The following is a 19,226-nucleotide window of genomic DNA, read 5'->3' as shown; positions in this document are numbered from 1 at the left end:
GGGAGGAAGAAGATAAGTGGCCTAACCTAGAAAAGATTGAGAACACTATAGCCCATGTATTGACAGAGGATTCTGGACTCCCAAGACACGTTGATGAGTTCCTGGATCGACTTCGTACGTGCAAGTCGTGGTTCAGACCTCTAAGGGTATTTTCATACTGCAGACGGCGTATCAATAATATGTTAAACAAGAGGAACGGAAATCGTCTAACCTTAGGTGGGCTAACTGCTGAGGATATCGAAAATTCGAAGAGTGACATAATTAAACTAGTCCAAAGTAACGCGTACTCGGCCGAAAAAAGAATTCTAAACAGCTCACCGTTGACGCTCGGAGAAAACGCTTTTAGACAGCAAAAAGGTCAAGAAGCAATGGACGAGGTGAACAGGAGAAAGAAATTAATTCGTCAAAGTTCTACAAGAAATCTCAACCCTTTTATGTTAGAAGGCAAAATCCGCGTGGGAGGACGTTTGCAGTTATCATGTTTACCCTTTGAAACCAAATATCCGATTATTCTTCCTAATAATCATTTTGTTACAGATATGATTAGAATGCGTTATCATGTGATTAACGCACATGTTTGAGTTACTCAAACTCTGAGTAGTATTCGTGGGGAGTATTGGATTGTTAGAGGATATTCTACTGTTCGGAAAGTTCTAAAACGATTCTACTTATGTAAAAAACTTTACCCTAAACCATCTTCTCAATTAATGGCACCGTTGCCGGAATACCGAGTAGAGACTCATTCGTCACCCTTTAGTCAAGTAGGTGTGGATTACTTCGGACCGTTCTATGCCAAACGAGGTAGAGTTGTCGAGAAACGTTATGGCTGTTTATTCACCTGCTTATCCATTAGAGCTGTTCACATCAAAATGGCCTACTCTTTAGATACGGATTCATTTCTATGCGCATTATCAAGATTTATTGCCAAAAGAGGATGTCCAAAGCGTATTTTTAGTGATAACGGCACGAACTTCCGAGGTGTAGATGCCAGTTTGAGACAGATTATACGTTCCTGGAATACTAATAAAATAGAAAACCACCTTAAAGAACGAGAATGTGAGTGGCGTTCCAACCCACCTAGGGCAAGTCATCGAGGTGGTGTGTGGGAACGCATCATAATATCAATTAGAAGAATCTTAAGAGTGCTTTTATTCCAGAATGTGTTGACCGATGAAACTCTGCAAACCTTCTTAACTGAGGCGGAACGGATACTGAATGACAGACCTCTGGTTAAGATGACAGATGACCCTGGTACCCTAGGAGCTGTTACTCCGAACAAGTTGTTGTTGATTCATAAAAAATTATCATTCGACGATGCTTCGGTGGATAAGACGTTATTATACAACAAAAGATGGAAAGAAGCTCAAAGGCTAACCACCGCATCCTGGAATAGATGGATAAAAGAATATTTACCGACTCTCCAAACAAGAGACAAATGGTTGGACGTCTACAAGAACTTACAACCGGGTGACTTAGTCCTCGTTAGTAACGTCGAAATGAATAGAGGTCTATGGCCTAAGGCTATTGTTGAGCAAGTAAGCTATGGCCCGGACGGACGAGTTCGCACGGCAAAGTTGAGGAATTCAAACGAAGAAATTGTCAGAGATGTGCGAAGCCTATACCTGCTGGAAGAAGCCGGTTGTCTGACGGCGACGACGACCCTAGAAAATGGACGTGGTGTGCGTTTCGGGGGGAGTGTAAAGTGTGATCGATAGACGAACCCACCAATAATAAAGGGAAACGCCCACCACCACATTAACTCTCTTTATTAACCAGTCACAGTTTAATGTTCATTGTAAAACAATATTTGCTTGTTGACTCATTTTTCCTATACTCTGGCTACTGTTCGGTATGTTATTTGTCTCTGTTTTTCCCTGTATTGATAGACCGTACTGTTTGTTTGTACACCAACGATGTTAATTTATGTTTTAGAAACAGATAAAGTTTATCTAGCCAAATAGCTTGCTTGTTCTGACTTTGGCCAAACCAAGACTCTGTATTCGACGGTCTAGAGAATAGCTCAGAATTAAACCTGTAGGAAATTGCTCCCTACAGTTACGATATCTTAAAAATGATAAAATTATGCTAAAAGTAGGGATTTATAGAATTCTATAAACATAAAAGATTAGACAATGTTAGATTAATGCCTTATTTAATTGGATTTTGTCAAGGCAGAAATAACGTCAGATGGACTCATTAACATACTAGTACTAATGTTCAAAGTGAGACTAATGGTCAGTGCCGATTGCTTTAAACATAAACTGTTTATCGGTTACACTTAAAGTCTAGGAAGATACTGAATTGTGTCAACTGGTCTGATTTTTATATCATTATTATTAAGTCTGAATTATATCGTTGTTGATAATTGGGATCACATTTTGATCACTCTTTGTTGATAATATATGCGTCCTTATAAGATTACCTAAAAATAGTTATTTCATCATACGTTTTATAGGACTGATGAATTGTGGTGAATTATCAATCGATCAATCAAACAGATCCTATTCTAAAGCAACTTATTTATAATCTAAAGAGTTCATACTGTAAAATAAACTCACTTTGCTAAAAGTAAAGCTTGTCGATCTAATGAATTTCTGCTAACTGGTGTTTCATTAACTTGTTCTATATCTGGTGTTTTATTATTATTTTCATCTAATACTTGATTCATCATTGAACTATTCATTGAATGTGATGCTAAAAAATAAGGATTTCGTGATAGTTCTTGAGCAGCTACTTCTCTTAATAATGGTGATTTTATTCTATATGGTTGATTGAATGCAGCTTTATTAGAAATGATATCAATCATTGCCTATAGGGGAAGATAGAAAATAAGAACAATAAACAAAGCTGTAGAAAACTGTTAACTATTGTTACAATAGATAGCATATAACAGAGTGATGGGATAGGAACTTATTACAAAATTTGATAGGATTCTTACCGAATTCACATGTTAGAACCCAATTTATCCTTTGCCAGTTGTTGTTCAATAGAAAGTGAGATGATAACAATAATCTATTAGGCATAGTTTCACTACTTCATCAACTGATTTGCCACACTTACCTTATACCCGTTTCCTAACAGCCGCGTTACTTACTTGGTGGTCCCAGGATATACGAGAAATGATTCGAAGATACCTATGACCGAATACTAGTAACTTACGAATATCATCTACTCTTACTGGCCATATTTCACAGCCATAAAGTAGGACGGAACGAACTGCTGCACAGTAAACTCGTCCTTTGGTTGGTAGATGGATATCTCGCCTACGCCATAAATGACGCAAGTCGGCAAAAGCCAGTCGAGCATTCTGTATTCGTGCTGAGATTTCGTCACACACCAGATCACAAGGACTGATGAGACTCCCAAGATAAGTGACGCGGTCGATACGCTCAACTAATTCACCCCCTTCATTAGTTCGGGTGTCGATGCAACCAAATCCTGAAGTGACATTCTGCATTTCGACGGGGGGAGAATTGCATCCCGAACATGCCTGCATTGTTGCTCAGAGTGGTCAGAAGAGATTGCATTTTTTCAGCGTCTTCACCAAATAGAACTATGTCATCGGTACATTCTAAGTCAACAAGTGAATCTCCCGGTAGAAGTTCAACCCTTGGGAATTTAGATGAGGAAAGTGTTATCTATAAAAGCACGTCAACGATAAAATTAAAAAAGAATGAGGAGAGTAGACAGCCCTGACGAACACCACTTAGGGTAATCAATTCTGATTACAGTTTGCCATAAGCTCTCACTCAACTAGTTGCATTCGAGTAGAGAGCCTTTATGAGGTTAATGTACTTCTTTGGTACTCCTTTCAGTGAAAAATACGCCCATAGAACCTCATGATCAACAGAGTCAAATGCTTAAATTCTAATCTTCTGAATTCTTCATGCCCCCTATTTTTTCTCCTTCCGAATTTATTTCACTGGATTATACTTTTTGAATAACATCTTCAAACCCTAATCTTTCCGATTGCTGCTTATACTTTTACTATCTCTACGACTATGGGATTTGAATCGACAATTGTATCAGTGTGCTAATGTGGTATGTCAACTCAAACTGATGTACGTACGTATGGAGTTCTACGTTGTTACTGACTGATTCGATATAGGTGTTATAAAAATTTTCAAAGCCAAAAACACATTTTAGGTAAGTACTTGGAATATATAACATGGCATTATGCTTACCGTTATATCGCGACTAAATAATATTCGTACCTATTTATAGGGGTTTAAACTAATGACTAATTGAATCATCTAATCAAATAATTCATTATTTTAAATGCATCCGGTATTGTTTATTTGAATCTTCCGATTAATGTTTAGGCCTGCAATTGATCAGTCTGTTATTGGCATACGTGTATCCTATGTGGATCACTTCGTTGCACAAGCTAGTGGCTATCAGGACTCAGTAGCTAAGTGGGTAACGCGATGGTGTTTGAAGCAAACGGTACTCGGTTCGCATCTCAGAGTGAACATTAGCTCTGAGATCCAGGTATATCCAGCTGACTATTGCCAAATAGGACGGAACGCTTGTGAAACTGGATTTCACTGCTAGCCACTATCCATCTTTGCTTATAATCCTTTATTTCGTTATCTATATGATCGACTATTCAATAAATGGCTTATTTTAGACATGGATACGTAAAAGCAAAGAATTCAATATAGTGTTTAGATAACGTTCAAGTCGTTGAATACAAGTCTTGGTGACACGAAAAAGTATAGGTTCGTACTATAATTACAGTCGAGTCAATCATGGATCATGGATCAATTGAAGTTGAACAATAACACCATTGGATTCCAGCTCAATGGTCTAGAGTTTGAGCGTTCACGCGAGAGGCCAAAGGTCCTGGGTTCGAGTTCCGTGTGCGGAATCATGGATGTGCACTGCTGAAGAGTCCCGTACTTGGACGGAGCGTCCGTTCAGTGCTTCCAAGTTTCCAACTGTGGTCTAGCTTAAATCGACTGGGGAATTTATCCGTTAGAATTCCAGTTGTGTAAATTATTTAACAAACATATGTACAGTATACACAAAGCATCGACTTTTAGGTAGCAAGAAAAGAAAAATCAAACATTTGACATCATGAGTCAATTGAAGCTAGACCACCCTGGAAAACCTGGAAGCACTGGACGCCCGTTCCGTCCTAATGTGGGACTTCTCAGCACTGCGCATCCACGACCCCGCCTCGCGGGATTCGCAACCAGGACTTATCAGTCTCGCGCCAGGCGCTTAACCAACTAGACCACTGAGCTGATCGGCATCCAATGGTGTTAATGTCTGACTTCAACTAATCCACAAAATTGAGCGACACGTCCACCATTGTCGTCAGTGAGTTACTACCTCACAACAGACCCGGCTGAACTCCACTGGCCACTGCTTCTCACTAGAACTCCAGGATATATATCTTGAAGCCAGTCACTAGTGAGCATATGTTGATTAGTATCAGAAGGGGTTTTGTGGAGATTGTAGCAATTTAAACAGTTGAGATCATGATTCAATTGAAGCTAGACCACCATGGAAAACCAGGAAAGAAAAATCAAACAGACACCTCAGAATAATACTAAAGTATTATAGAGTCTTATACCACATATGTTTCCTGTTCATGAATTTCGGTAATTTTCTAAAAATTAAACACATTACAAACTTAAACAGTGATTATGGCAGCTATTTAGTACTGTAAAAAAATATTGCGATGCAGCGAGCTGTACTGTAGTGAGTAAACAATTAACGTACTTACCATGATAAAGGTATGGCATTTTTCATTCTAAAACATAAGTGGCTTTACACCTATTCTGTCTACTTAAGCTATTTGCCTTATATATATATATATCAATAACAACTTTACTTTTACAAGATTTATACCTATTACGACGTGCAAACAGGAAACAACAATTCGAAATCTTGGAAACAAGAAATTATTAGGTTTCATATAGGATGAAATTGTTAGTTTCCAGTGAGCCAAAGAGTTAAAAAAAGAGAATACGAAAAAATATGAACAAACTCAAATCTCCAAGCGTTTTGGATGAAGACATTGAAAAGTACTAATCGTAAGAACAAAATATCAAAGCATGATATATCGATAAATGACTAGAAATGGGTAAATTGTGAGAACTACTCAATTCACAGTTATAGTTAATTAATATACCATTATGGGCAAAGGAAAATATACATTGGTTTTCAGGAGAACTAGACACCATGCAGATTTTCACGTGACGACCCAAATAGTACAGCTCAATCTCACTTCACAGGAAAACAAGACACCGTATATGCTTAAACATTACAATCTGAATAATATAGCTCAATCCTGTGGCTCAACCATGCAGGTACCAATTACCCTGGTGAATCAGAGGACTTCTCTATGGTGAATTAATATCTGTATTTTCACTGAATATCCAATAAATATTTGATAAATATCAGTTTAAGACTGCCGTAATTTGAAGCTTACGTTTATTCTATAACCTACTCAAATGTGTTCATCATTGACAAATTAACACTGACTGATTGTATACATATTACTCAATTTTGTACGACAAATGATCTGTCTATTTACAGATTGTGATTCCTCATTTATGTATGGTGTGTGTTTGTGTGGTATTCTTATGATAAATGAATACTACATTGGATTTTAAGTCAATAGTAATAAGAGATAAACTGGTAGACTTTTCTCATATTATGATTGATCATTTGGAATAGAAGTATCTATATGGATCAATTATGATTAGGATATACGATGTTTGTTGATGATCATTGGTGAGATTGTTTGAACGAACATCAATTGGATTATTGACTTAATCGTTAGGGTATTTCTCGTGGTTTGGTTGTGCAGATGAAGAACAGAATGAATTTCTATGTGTCAAATTACCTTGTGACATTCAATGTGAACAAACAGATGAAAAGTAACGTCATTTATATTACTGACATAAAGTGAACTCTAAGATTACAGAATCCCATGAAGTGGGCAGATTGACGTTGAATTCAACGCGAGAAGCTAATGCACATTAAGATTACAAAGTCTCTGTATGAATAGCTTAAAGTGTAGTCAATAAATGTGAAAATAAATAGGAAAAAGAAAACTATTTTTAAACATCACCTTTTTATTTCTTTGGTCTATCGAGATAGTTTTGGGTCTATTCTTACGATTCTCAGCATACCTTTATTGTGATAACGAATAAATTGAATTACATAAGATTCTATGTAACTTCTCAATACACAAATAATCAATAATTTATACATATCAGTAATTTCAAATGATTAGAGAGATATATGAAAAATTGTAACTCTTAGTGTACCGACGTTAAAATTGATTTAATAGTTGAGTTCATGAGATAATTGAAGCTAAACCACCCTGGGAAATCTGGAAGCATTGGACGGCCGTTTCATACTAGTATAGAACTCCTGAGCAGTGAGCATTCATGATCCCGACTTGCGGAATTCGAACCCATGACCTATCGATCTCGTGCGCGAACGCTTAGCGTCTTATAATTCTATGACTTTTGATACATATAATTCAACTTCAGTTAGATTATAAATGTGTTTTGTGGTGTAATTATGATGGTGGATTAGATAAATCACTGAAGAATTTACTCTGATTGGTCAAATCATAAAAAATTATCCATTGGAATTAATCAAATTACTTAACAGCATCAAAATATTGTCCCCAAATGCCATGATACGGCTGAGAGTGAGGAGATTCAGCTCTCCCTCTCGAAATACTCTTACATGGCCACGTGCATACAACCATTGGTAGGGAAGTCCTAATCACTACATTCTCGTGGCATTACTGTTCCTTACGAAATTGAAATGATGAAAAGCGAATGTCCAGTACTTCAGCTCGGTTGGTGGATATAGAGAACCCATCTAGGGGATTTGGAAAACCTTGATTACAAACCAAAAGTTCACATGAGCTCCATGATCCTGAGAGACAAGAGGCGTATGAGCCTATTGTTGGTGACCGGCTACCATGTTAGTACGTCTCCTTACGTCGTTGCACTGCCTCATGGATCAGATGTTTAGATCGAAGGCTCCGAGTGTGGCCTCCTAATAAAACCACCTGCTTCGGTTTGGGCATCCGGGCAGTATCACAGTGCACACACAAATCAAATGAGATTTGTGTGGCGCATATTTATCTGGTGCCCTCGTGTACCAATATCTATGTGTTCAAATCAAAATCTGGAATAAATGAATTACTAATTCATTAGCTTTATAAGCAAAAATGGATGATGGCTATCAGTGGAACCCAGGATACGCGTTTCGTCCTATTTGAGACTCGTTAGCTGGTTTTACCTAATTCATTAATCAATTTTCTTTAATTTGCAATATTATCCAATTATTTCCAGTTAATGGATCAAACATCAAATACTTAAATAGAACAAAAATCTTTATAATTAACTTACATAGATTTCGATGATGAAGTTGGACTCATTTTATTATCTTTCAATGGTGAATTAATAGGATTATCTTCATTACTTAATTCTTTTATAGAGTTAAAACGAGTTAAACAATTTGTAAAACGTTGAAAAGTAGGTAAAACTGATTGAGTTGTAGTAATCAAATCATTTTTTATTTCAGGTGATTGTTGTGTAGATCTTCTCATTTCATTTGATTTTGTAATAAGTGAACGACCTACAATAAAATGCAATGATATAACAGATAAATAATGGAAAATATGTTTTATTATGTTAAAGCATTAATGAACAAGGTATAATATACACAATCGATTGGCGATACACACTACTTATATCTATCGACATCAGGAGTACCCACTACCTTCCCCCCCTTCTTAAAGCAGTCGTTCTGCTCGTCATGCCAAATTTTACTTTTTGCAGACTGTGACACTCCGTTGAAATGTTAACTCCATGACGCGTTGACCTTCATAGTTCCGTCGGGCCACCAAAACTCATTGTACGCCCAGTAGCCGCACATCCTACCGCCCCTCTCCGTTGACGACACTTCCTACAGATAACGCTGCCTTGCCAGAATACTTTACTCGACGTCACCTCCCCGCACCTGACCGCCCTAATTAACACGTCAGCTCCAGGTCCAAAACGCTGTCCTTAGAACAGCACATATCCCCCGCCTGATTGGCAGCAACACCAAATGTAGTGATCAGGTGAGGACAATCGAATGTATTTGAACACAAAATTACAGAACATCTTGGTAAAATCTGAGAATCATACGGTAAATACTTCATTTGCAAAATGTCAATCAATCATCCCAGACTTCATTGTTCCTTCATTTCTACAGTAATCATTCTTTGTATCCGTTTTTTTCTTTGATTTTCTTAACCTTCTGCCTCCAGGCATTTCACTTTCAGTTGATGATACCTACTACTTATACCTATCGACATCGATAGTGCACACCACATTGTAATTTTCTCGATGAAATCGTAATTTGGGTACTTCATCTAAGAAACTTGATATTACAGTAAATTTTGTTGATGTTCATTGGTAGGAGCGAAATAAGGGAAAAAAAACTAAGAATGTAGAATTTATGGTACTTGAGACTTTAGTTGAAATAGATGTCTGGAATCTTGAATAAACTGATATTCCCCGTATAATTCAAGCCTATCCCATTACTCACTATCAAAATTTGAACACTTACGTTCTTTAATTTTATTTAAATGCATTCTACGTATTTGTGACAGTCTAGCATTACGCCGTAACGTGACCATACTCTCTGAAGATGTTGTCGATAATAATACAGGTAATTCAACACGATAAATATAATTCCTGCCAAAAGGTGAAGATGATGATGATTTATTTAAATCTGATTCTTTCTTCTCATCATAATCTTCATTATCATTTGTTGAATCAACCATTTTATCGTTCATTTTTATTCTTTTCGTAATGATCGGCAATATATGATCTGGTTCATATTGTCTCTGTTGTTGTTGTTGTTGTTGTTGTTGATAAAGTTCTTGTTCCGATTGATGATTTCCATTTTGATCTAATGATCCTTGATCTCCTTCACTAAATTGATCATTTCGATCATTTTTTAAATTCATAATTTCTTTAAATAATTCATAATATTTTAATAAACATATTGTAAAAACTGTTAAACCATCATCAGTTAATTGATTAATATTTGCACCAAAATCCAACAAGAGATTCACTAATTTCATATTCCATGTTAACTAAATTAATAAAAAAAGCATGAAATAGAGAGAAAATAAAGTAATACTAATCAGTAGTATAAATAAATAGTGTTTCTTGATTGAGATCATGAACCGATTGATAATAGACAACCGTTGGAGACCTGGAAGCACTGAACGGCTGTTTCGTCCTATTCTGGGACTCCTCAGTAGTGCGCATAGGATGAAATGGCCGTCCAGTGCTTCCAGGTTTCCAACAGTTGTCTAACATTAATTTGTTCATAATCTCAATCAAAAACTTAATAATCTTCACAATCCCTATACTGATGATATAAATAAATAAACATTATGTTTGTAAATATCCCAATGAGTAGAAAAATTAGATCTAATGTTTCGTGACTCACTGTAAGCCACTTCTTCAGAGAATAAATAGATAACCAAAATCGAAATGAATCCAAGTTTAAATCGTACAAAAGAACAAAACAAGAATATTAGGCGCGGTCAATCAAAAACCAGATCTGAACAAGTCAGTGTTATGTCATTTCGGTCAAGGTGATTCATAAATGACATGTATGTAATTTGTGTGTATGTGTGTGTATGACCTTTATGGTGAGAAAGGATAGAGTTTAATTTGTATGTAAGATAATTTTGTGAAATGTGAATAATATCAAACTAGGCAGATAGTTCATGTAGGATGTATAGTAAGGGCTTCTTTTCTATTGAGAGCTGTAGGATTAAGTATTATATGGAACGCTTCAGCTACTCTTCTTTCTTTGTAATTGGAAAAGTATTTTTATAATATTTAGATATTTTTAAAATCGATTTGGGGATCATTGAAAAAGAAGTGAATTGCTATTGCCTATTTAATTTCAAGTCTATTCAATTCTACAGGATTGATAGGTGGTTTCTTTGTGTACCTAATACGTTCTTTGGTTTAAGTCAAGACTTCCGAAGGTGATCTTCCAACATAGAAGGCATCACAATTGATACAACCTAATTTGTAGACGCTGACATGAATGGGATTTTTTCTTGTAAGCGAACTAAATTATATGGAAGTGTGTTCGCCGTTTTGTAATATACTTTAATTCTGTGTTGTTTTAAGATTCTGTTGTGCCGTGACGGTATAATAAAACTGCAGTACCAATTCATGGTATTTCATTTGAATTATTGTTATTACGTAATGAAACAACTTGTTTTAATACATTTCTGATAATCTTCATAGGAAATTTATCAAATTGTAAGATGCTAATTACATTCTTTTTTTGTCCTTTCGGTTTATCCTCTTCCGATGAGATAATCTTGTTAGCTCTTCTATAAAGATTTAAGGCTAGAGAGATCTTTGCACTGAGTGGATGTGATGAATTGAAGTAAATATAGCAACTAATTTTGAAATTGATCTTAGGTGAGTCTTTTTTATCACAACAAATATACGATCTACATATCTAAGCCAAATTCGCGGTTCACTGTCGTTGGCGGAAATATTTGATTCTACGTATGCCATAAACAGGTTGGCTACAGTTGGCGACACGAGGGATCCTATTGCTACATCGTTAGTTTCTTTATATAACATCACGTTAAAAGTAAATATTGTCGAATTTATTAATATTCTTGTGTTGTTCCGTTCTATTATTTAAACTTGGATTAATTTTGATTTGGTTATTTATTTATTCTCTGAAGAAGTGACTTACACTGTGTCACGAAATGTCAGAAAGTTTAATTTTTCTACTCATTGGGATATAAAAAATATATTAATTTATTTATAACAATCTATACAATGCTCAATTTATTCGTAATAAACAAGTCAAACCTTGGTAATGATACCTACAATAATCAGTAGTATATTTGTATTCACATTCAAATATAATCTTAAACAGATCACTGTCTTCTCGCACCAGTGGTGTTGTTTACGAAATTGAGAGGTTAAAAAGCGAATGTGCGGCATTTTATCCCAGTCGGTGGACACAGCTGATCCACCTAGGGGAGTTGGGAAACCCTGATTACAAATCAATGGTGTATATGGGCTCAAGGATCTTAGGGAAAGATATGGCGTATGAACCTAATGTTTGTGACCAGCTACCATGGAACCGCATCTCCTTACGTTGTTCCAATACTTTTAGTTATTGACGATCGCACTGGTGCTCGAACCCAGCACTTTTTGCCTTGAACAACAGCGCGTTTCCTATTGAGCTGCCAAGTTCATATAACCACTAGATTGTTTGGAATGTTTAGACGTATTAGTGAAATTTAGCAGATTGCTGTCATTGAAGTTCAGAGGTATAACGGATCAATCTGGGAATTCATATTTTCAAACCATCCTAGAATTAGATTTTAAAGACCCATTATTTAGGTTTTATACTAAATATAATTCTACTTAGGTGACTTGCATAAACAAAAAAAGATTCCTGACATAGTTCATCTAAAAATATTAAATCGTTTGGAGTTTCCCATAGACATAACAGTCCGAATACGTATAAAGTATTAGTTTCATCGCTTAGTCACATACAAATATTCGGGTTTTTTTTACAAATCTATTCTTGCGTAGAACTCAATATTAGTTTATCTTATGTTCGATTTATTTATTTGAACACATCAATATCAGTACAAAGGGGCAGCGAATACATATGCACCACACAAGTCACTTGATTAGTGTATGAACTGTGTTACTGACCGGGTACCCAAACCGAAACAGTTAGTTTTCTTAGGGGACTACACTCGGAGCCTTTGATCTAAAGGTCTGATCCATGAGGCAGTGAAGAAACTTAAGGAGATGCAACCTCATCGTAGCCGGTGACTAATAATTCATTCATACGCCATTTGTTCTCTCAGGATACTGGAGCCCATATGCACCATTGGTTTGGAATTAGGGTTTCTCAACTCTCGTAGGTGGATCCTCCATATCCACCAACCCGGTTAAAGTGCCGGACATTTGCTTTTCATCATCTCAACTTCGTAAAACATTACCCCCGCCACGAGATGGCAGTGAGTAGTACTTCCCTGGTAGTGGTTGCATGCATGTGGCAATGTGAGAGGAATTCGAGAGGGAGAGCTAAATCTCCTCACTCTCAGCTGTACCAGGTCACTTGGGATACTGATTTGTTAAATTAAAAAAATAACCAATAGGTATTCAGCAATAACAAAAAAAATTCAAGTTGATTGTTAAATTATTCTAAGACTAATGTTTCAGATCATGCATTACATTTTAAAACCTGTATTAATTCTAAAAAAGTGTTCATTAAGATAGGGGAATTTCTTTTTTAATAATGCTCAGTCTTTATTCTATCCGTACCATTATTTTAACATTATGCACGACACCTGGATTTTTATGTATTCGATCTTAAACACATAATACATACACATTCAAGGTCGTGGATGTGCACTACTGATGAATCGCACAATAGGACGAAACAGCTATCCAATGCTTCTAGGTTTTCCATGATGTTAGTCTAGCTTCAATTGACTCATAATCTCAACTATTGAAATTATATCAATCTGTAATGCAAAACTGACTACTAATTATTCTTATAACTTACCACAGCACCTAATAAACCAAATTGTCCATGATTATCAGTAACATTTGGATCAATACAATATTGATTCATATTTGTTTGATTTTCAATTTGTAATAAATTCCTAACTTCATCAAATAATCCATTAAAACAATATTGAATAAATTGTATTGATAATGTTTCATATTTACCGGTTAATTGATATTTTGTATTCATATTATGTATTAATGTTTGTTTATTAGATTTTTTCAAAATTTTTTTTGATAGTTTATTCCATATCATTGACCATTCATTAATAAACAATTGTTTATTTAAATTATTTTCAAGGTCATGACATTCATGTTCATTGCTTCTAAGGTCACGACATCCATGTTCATTCTTTTCAAGGTCATGATTATGTTCTTTATTAGTAACATCATGAATTATATGATGCATTGATAATTTGTACCAATCAATAGTTTTACATGATTTACGTAGAAAATTTTGTAAATAAGCAATTTGTGTTATATATGATCTCATATCAACTAAACAAACTGTTTGATTTTGTTTAAATTGTGAACTGATCAAATAGAAAAATAAGAGAAGTTAAATAAGGTTTATATAATTGAATAAAGAAATGTATATAAATGAATAAATGTTTACATTTATTCAATGTTGTTTTACTTGTATCTTATCATTATTATTTAGAACTGTAATTGATCAGTCACTTGTTGGCATATGTGTTGGGTTCGAGTTCCAGCTTGGATATCAACAAGTTTGAGATGCAGGTACATCAAGCTGATGAGCCCCAAATAGGACGAAACGCTCATCAAACTGGATTCCACTGCAATCCACAATTCATCTGTGTTCAGAATGCTTGTGAACGAAGACAATATTGAGGCAATATGCATAGTATGCACATATGTGCATATATGTATATATGATCAATTGCAGTTTTAAACATCAATGGGAAGATTCAAGTAGACGATACCATGTGAATTTAAAACTTCACTCTATTGCACCAGTAGGTGGCGAACGGGACTCAGTAATTTAGTGGATAAAGCGATGTCGTTTTAAGCGAACGGTACTGGGTCCTAGTTTCAGAGTGAATATCGACTTTGAGATGCAGGTACATCCAGCTGACGAATCCCAAATAGGATGAAACGCACGTCAAATTAGATTTCACTGCTAGTTACTATCTATCTTTGAATAATTGTTTACTTAATCAAGTTAAGTGAAAAATCATTTGTTCAGTGATTCTAGATATATGATACAAATTGTTATGGTTCTCTATTGTTTTATATAATCGCAGATGTCTTTTTTCCCATACTTTAAAGGAAAGTTTAAAGAAATTAGAATGATCCTAGATCACCATAAAATGCAAAAACTTTCTTCCAGGAGAACAGTACTCTCATGTGCATGCTATTAAAATGTTAAGGACATAGTGAGAATGAGAGTACAACAGAATTATGCCTATGACATCATATATACTGATTGTAGCTCTATATATGTCGATATTTCAACAAAATGATAAGGATCATAATTGAGAATCACTTACTCAAATAGAGAATCTTGTTTGGAATAAGTTTCCGATTGTTGTTGTTTAGATTCATCTTTTTTTAAATTGAACATTTTTGAATAATCATTTTGAATAGATCCTATGGTTTCTGACATCTCTTGTAAATTGTTAAAGTTTAAAAGTGATGATTCTATAGATTTTGGTATACAATGAAGTAAATGTTTAAAACTTTGATCTGCAATAAATTTTTCAAATAATGGACTCTTCATATTCCATACTTGAAATGATTTAGGTAAATTACTTTGTTTTAATATCTATAATATTTAGAAAAAAATCAGAGCAAAATATAAATTTCGAGAATATTAAAAACTATTAACAAGATTTTTTGATTGAGATCATGAATCGACTGATATTAGACTACCATTGAAAGCGTGGAGGCACTGGATAAGTGTTTTGTCCCATTGTGGGACTCCTCAGCAGTGCGTATCCGTGATCCCGCTGGAGGGATTTGAACCAAGGACTTTCGGTCCCGTGCGCAAATGCTTGACCTCTAGACCACTGAACTGGCATCCAGCGGTGTTGATGTCCAACTCCAACCAATTCACGAAATTGCGTGACCATCTTCCATTGTACTGAGATGGATACTTGTCTCTACCCGACACGGATTAGCTCCACTGGTCACGGCTTCTCACTAGAACTTCGAGAATTCCCTCACAAAGCTAGTCACTGGTGAGCACATGGTAATTATCAGTATGGGGTTGTGGAGATTATTCAGTTTTTGATTGAGATCATGATCTTCCACAATAGGACTAAATGGCCGTTCAGTGCTTCCAGGTTTTCATTGGTGGTCTAACATCAACTGGTTCATGATCTCAATCAAAAACTTGATAATCTCCACAACTTCATACTGATATTGACAAAATTGTTAGCAGTTAGCAAAATTATCCAATTAATAATAATGAATTAACTTGAAGGTATACTGAAATGGTTAAATAAATTCCGATTAAAAGTTTGCAAACTATTCATTAAGTAGAGTTCAACAAAAACAATGCATTCAAGCGTACACCGAAACTCTAATTATTAGACTATATTCTTCCAGTTGTGTATTCAAAACTAGGCGTTATTTACTATTGGGAGTTTCATCATTACTGGTGAGCTAATTAATGACGTTATCTTGTAACAGATGAAAGCATTTTCCTTGACTCATATCGCCAGTATCACAGGTGAAATAGTAGTTTGCCTTTCAAGAAGCCAGTATTCTACACAATTACCTTCTTTTCGTCAGCTCTGAATTTTTGGGAGATGCATAGGTTACAAGAATCTAATAGTAGTTTCTGTAATGAATCACCAGAATACGATGGGAGCGCTGATTCACCAACAGTGATATTAAGCATTGAATAGTACAGACACGTGACCAAATAGCTGATATGATAACGTTCTTCGACAGAGATAGTATATACATTTGTTATATGTGTTCAGTCACCTTCTACTCTAATTTATGCTGGTGAATAGAATAAAAGTATATTATATGAAGGATAGAAGCAGGTATTTATCAAGCCATGAGATTGTGGTCCGTAAGATAATCGTAACCTGTGGTTAAAAACTAGAAAATACAATTTAAAGTCAGTCATGTTATGGTATATGTGGTTATCTAATAGTCTAAATTACATCATGGCTTCTGATTATTACATATTGATTAGTTCCAGTTTCCTTCTGTTTCATTTAGTATGTTCTTACTTACCTTTTCACAATTATTTAGATTTATCTAAATCTTTTTGCCCAATTTACAATGTTAACAGATGATTTTCTGCCTGTAATATTGAATAACGATCATGATGTATCAATGAACATGTGAAGTTGTAAAATATGAACCACTAACTTCCAGGTCACTAATTGTATAAGTACCTGTTTATCTCCAATTCTTAATATCTTTCTCAGCAAAGGCACTGTATAATGTTAAATAGTTTGTAGTACTATACTAATGTCTACTAGTTACGTTGACTTCTCTTTTGAAATTATCTATCAGTGGGTATTTCAATTCATTAAGAAAACAAATAAATATGCGTCAATTGAAGCTAGACTACCATGAATAACGTGGAAGCACTGGATGGCCATTTCATCCTAGTATGTCACCTCGGCAGTGAGCATCCACGATCCAGTTAGAGAGATTCAAACCCAGAACCTTTGTAGATTAGTGGAAGTTAGCCATTAACACCACTGAACTCCGGTTCAGTGACCTATAGATTAAACGATCGCACGCGAGATGGATAGGTTCTGAGTTCGAATCCTATGAGCGGAATCGTAGACGCGCACTGTTGGGTAATCCCATACTAAAACAAAACGGTTATCCAGTGCTCTTAAGCTTTTCCTGATGATCTAATATCAATCGATTCATGATCACAATTATTAAAAATTACTACAATCTCCACAAACAAACCCCACCCCACTCCATCCCACCCCTTTTCTTAAAATAATAATATACACTTACATTTTGTATCATTTGAATTAATAATTCTGTTGAATTAATCAAAGAATTATTCAATAATAATAATGATAATGATTCATTTAAATCATATTGATCATAATGATAAATTTGTTCATTAATCAATAAATTATATTGATCTTGTTTTATTGATTTTTGATATTGATTATTTTGAAACATTAATTCTAAATTAACTAATTTATAAAAATTATATTGTGGAAATTGTTTTATAAAATGAAATTCTTGATTATTTAATGCAGATTTTTTTAAACGAATTAAACGATCATTTTTCCAATAACCAATATTTAATTCATATGTAGTTGATGTAATTGTTATGAATATACCAGGACCATAACGTTGATCATTTGAAAAGAATCCCTATGAAGAAGAAGAAGAAGGAGGGACAAAACAAAATATGAATTCAATAAAAGAATTATGAGTCTGGATGAAACGATAATCTAGTTATAAATATGTATATACTGAATTAAGATGATGGTTAGAGGTAGTCAACAGCAAACCTTGGATCCGGGTTTCATACTATTTGGTACTCGTCAGCAAGGTGTACCTGTAATCTTGGAGGAACTGATGCTTCATAACCGATTCAATCCCGCTTCACTCAGCTTCACAGTCAGAGATATTATCACTGAGCTATTCGGGCCGCGATTGACCTCCTGTAGGACTGATATGTATTCACAGATACACCTTACTGATGAGTGCCAAGTAGCATGAAACCCGGGTCCAGGGTTTCCTGTTGACTACCCCCAACCACCATCTTATCTAAAAATAGTGCACGCAATGTCGAGTCAGTTAGACTAGTGGCCACATTGCAACTTGGTCGATAGTATTTGATCTGCATTAAGAAGGATATGACACACATGACATTGATCACCACCCAGTGATTAATCGATTGTGGTTACATACTGAATTAGTCAATTAGTCAGTCGGTCACGATTTGAAACTTTGTACGTAAGTACAGATCCCCAAATACCCTGGTACGGCTGAAAGTGAGGAGATTCAGCTCTCCCTCTCGAAATACTCTTACATGGCCACGTGCATACAACCATTGGTAGGGAAGTCCTAATCACTACATTCTCGTGGCATTACTGTTCCTTACGAAATTGAAATGATGAAAAGCGAATGTCCAGTAATTTAACCGGTTGGTAGATATAGAGAATTCATCTAGGGGATTTGGAAAACCTTGATTACAAACCAAAAGTTCACATGAGCTCCATGATCCTGAGAGACAAGAGGCGTATGAGCCTATTGTTGGTGACCGGCTACCGTGTTACTGCATCTCCTAACGTCGTTCTACTGCCTTGTGAATCAGATGTTTAGATCGAAGGCTCCGAGTGTGGCCTCCTAAGAAGACCACTCGTTTTGATTTTGGTGCCCGGACTGTATCCCAGATCTCATACAAATTAAATGATTTATGTGACGCAAATCTACTTGGTGCCTTCTTGTACCAATATTTATGTGTCTAAATAATAATATAAAATAACGTCGGTACATCAGTTCGGGTTACTTTACTCCATTAGTATAGTGAGGTGAAGTTGTTATTTTAAGTCTCAGAGTATCAGAGATAGTAACAGTATTAGTGATAACGGGAAAGATTAGGCATCGAAGATACGATTCGAGAATTCAGAAGCTTAGAAC

The 19,226-nt window shown here is 35.4% G+C and overlaps 1 protein-coding gene across 1 annotated transcript in view; it reads right to left on the bottom strand.

Annotated features, from left to right (window-relative positions):
- ANKMY1 (Ankyrin repeat and MYND domain-containing protein 1) overlaps positions 1–19,226 on the bottom strand; it is a 55,128-nt gene that overhangs the window by 25,830 nt on the left and 10,072 nt on the right. The window contains exons 3-9 of the mRNA XM_051214067.1: positions 17,580–17,951; positions 15,131–15,405; positions 13,618–14,152; positions 9,598–10,129; positions 8,391–8,619; positions 7,088–7,148; positions 2,559–2,809 (exon numbers count right to left, since the gene is read on the bottom strand). Of these exons, the coding sequence (XP_051072951.1) occupies positions 2,559–2,809; positions 7,088–7,148; positions 8,391–8,619; positions 9,598–10,129; positions 13,618–14,152; positions 15,131–15,405; positions 17,580–17,951 (2,255 nt within the window). The remainder of the gene's footprint in view (positions 1–2,558; positions 2,810–7,087; positions 7,149–8,390; positions 8,620–9,597; positions 10,130–13,617; positions 14,153–15,130; positions 15,406–17,579; positions 17,952–19,226) is intronic.

The sequence above is a fragment of the Schistosoma haematobium genome, chromosome 1, assembly GCF_000699445.3.
Source record: "Schistosoma haematobium chromosome 1, whole genome shotgun sequence".
NCBI lineage: Eukaryota > Metazoa > Platyhelminthes > Trematoda > Strigeidida > Schistosomatidae > Schistosoma > Schistosoma haematobium.
The sequence above is the reverse complement of the archived record's forward strand: the minus strand, read 5'-3'. Positions and strand labels throughout refer to the sequence as shown.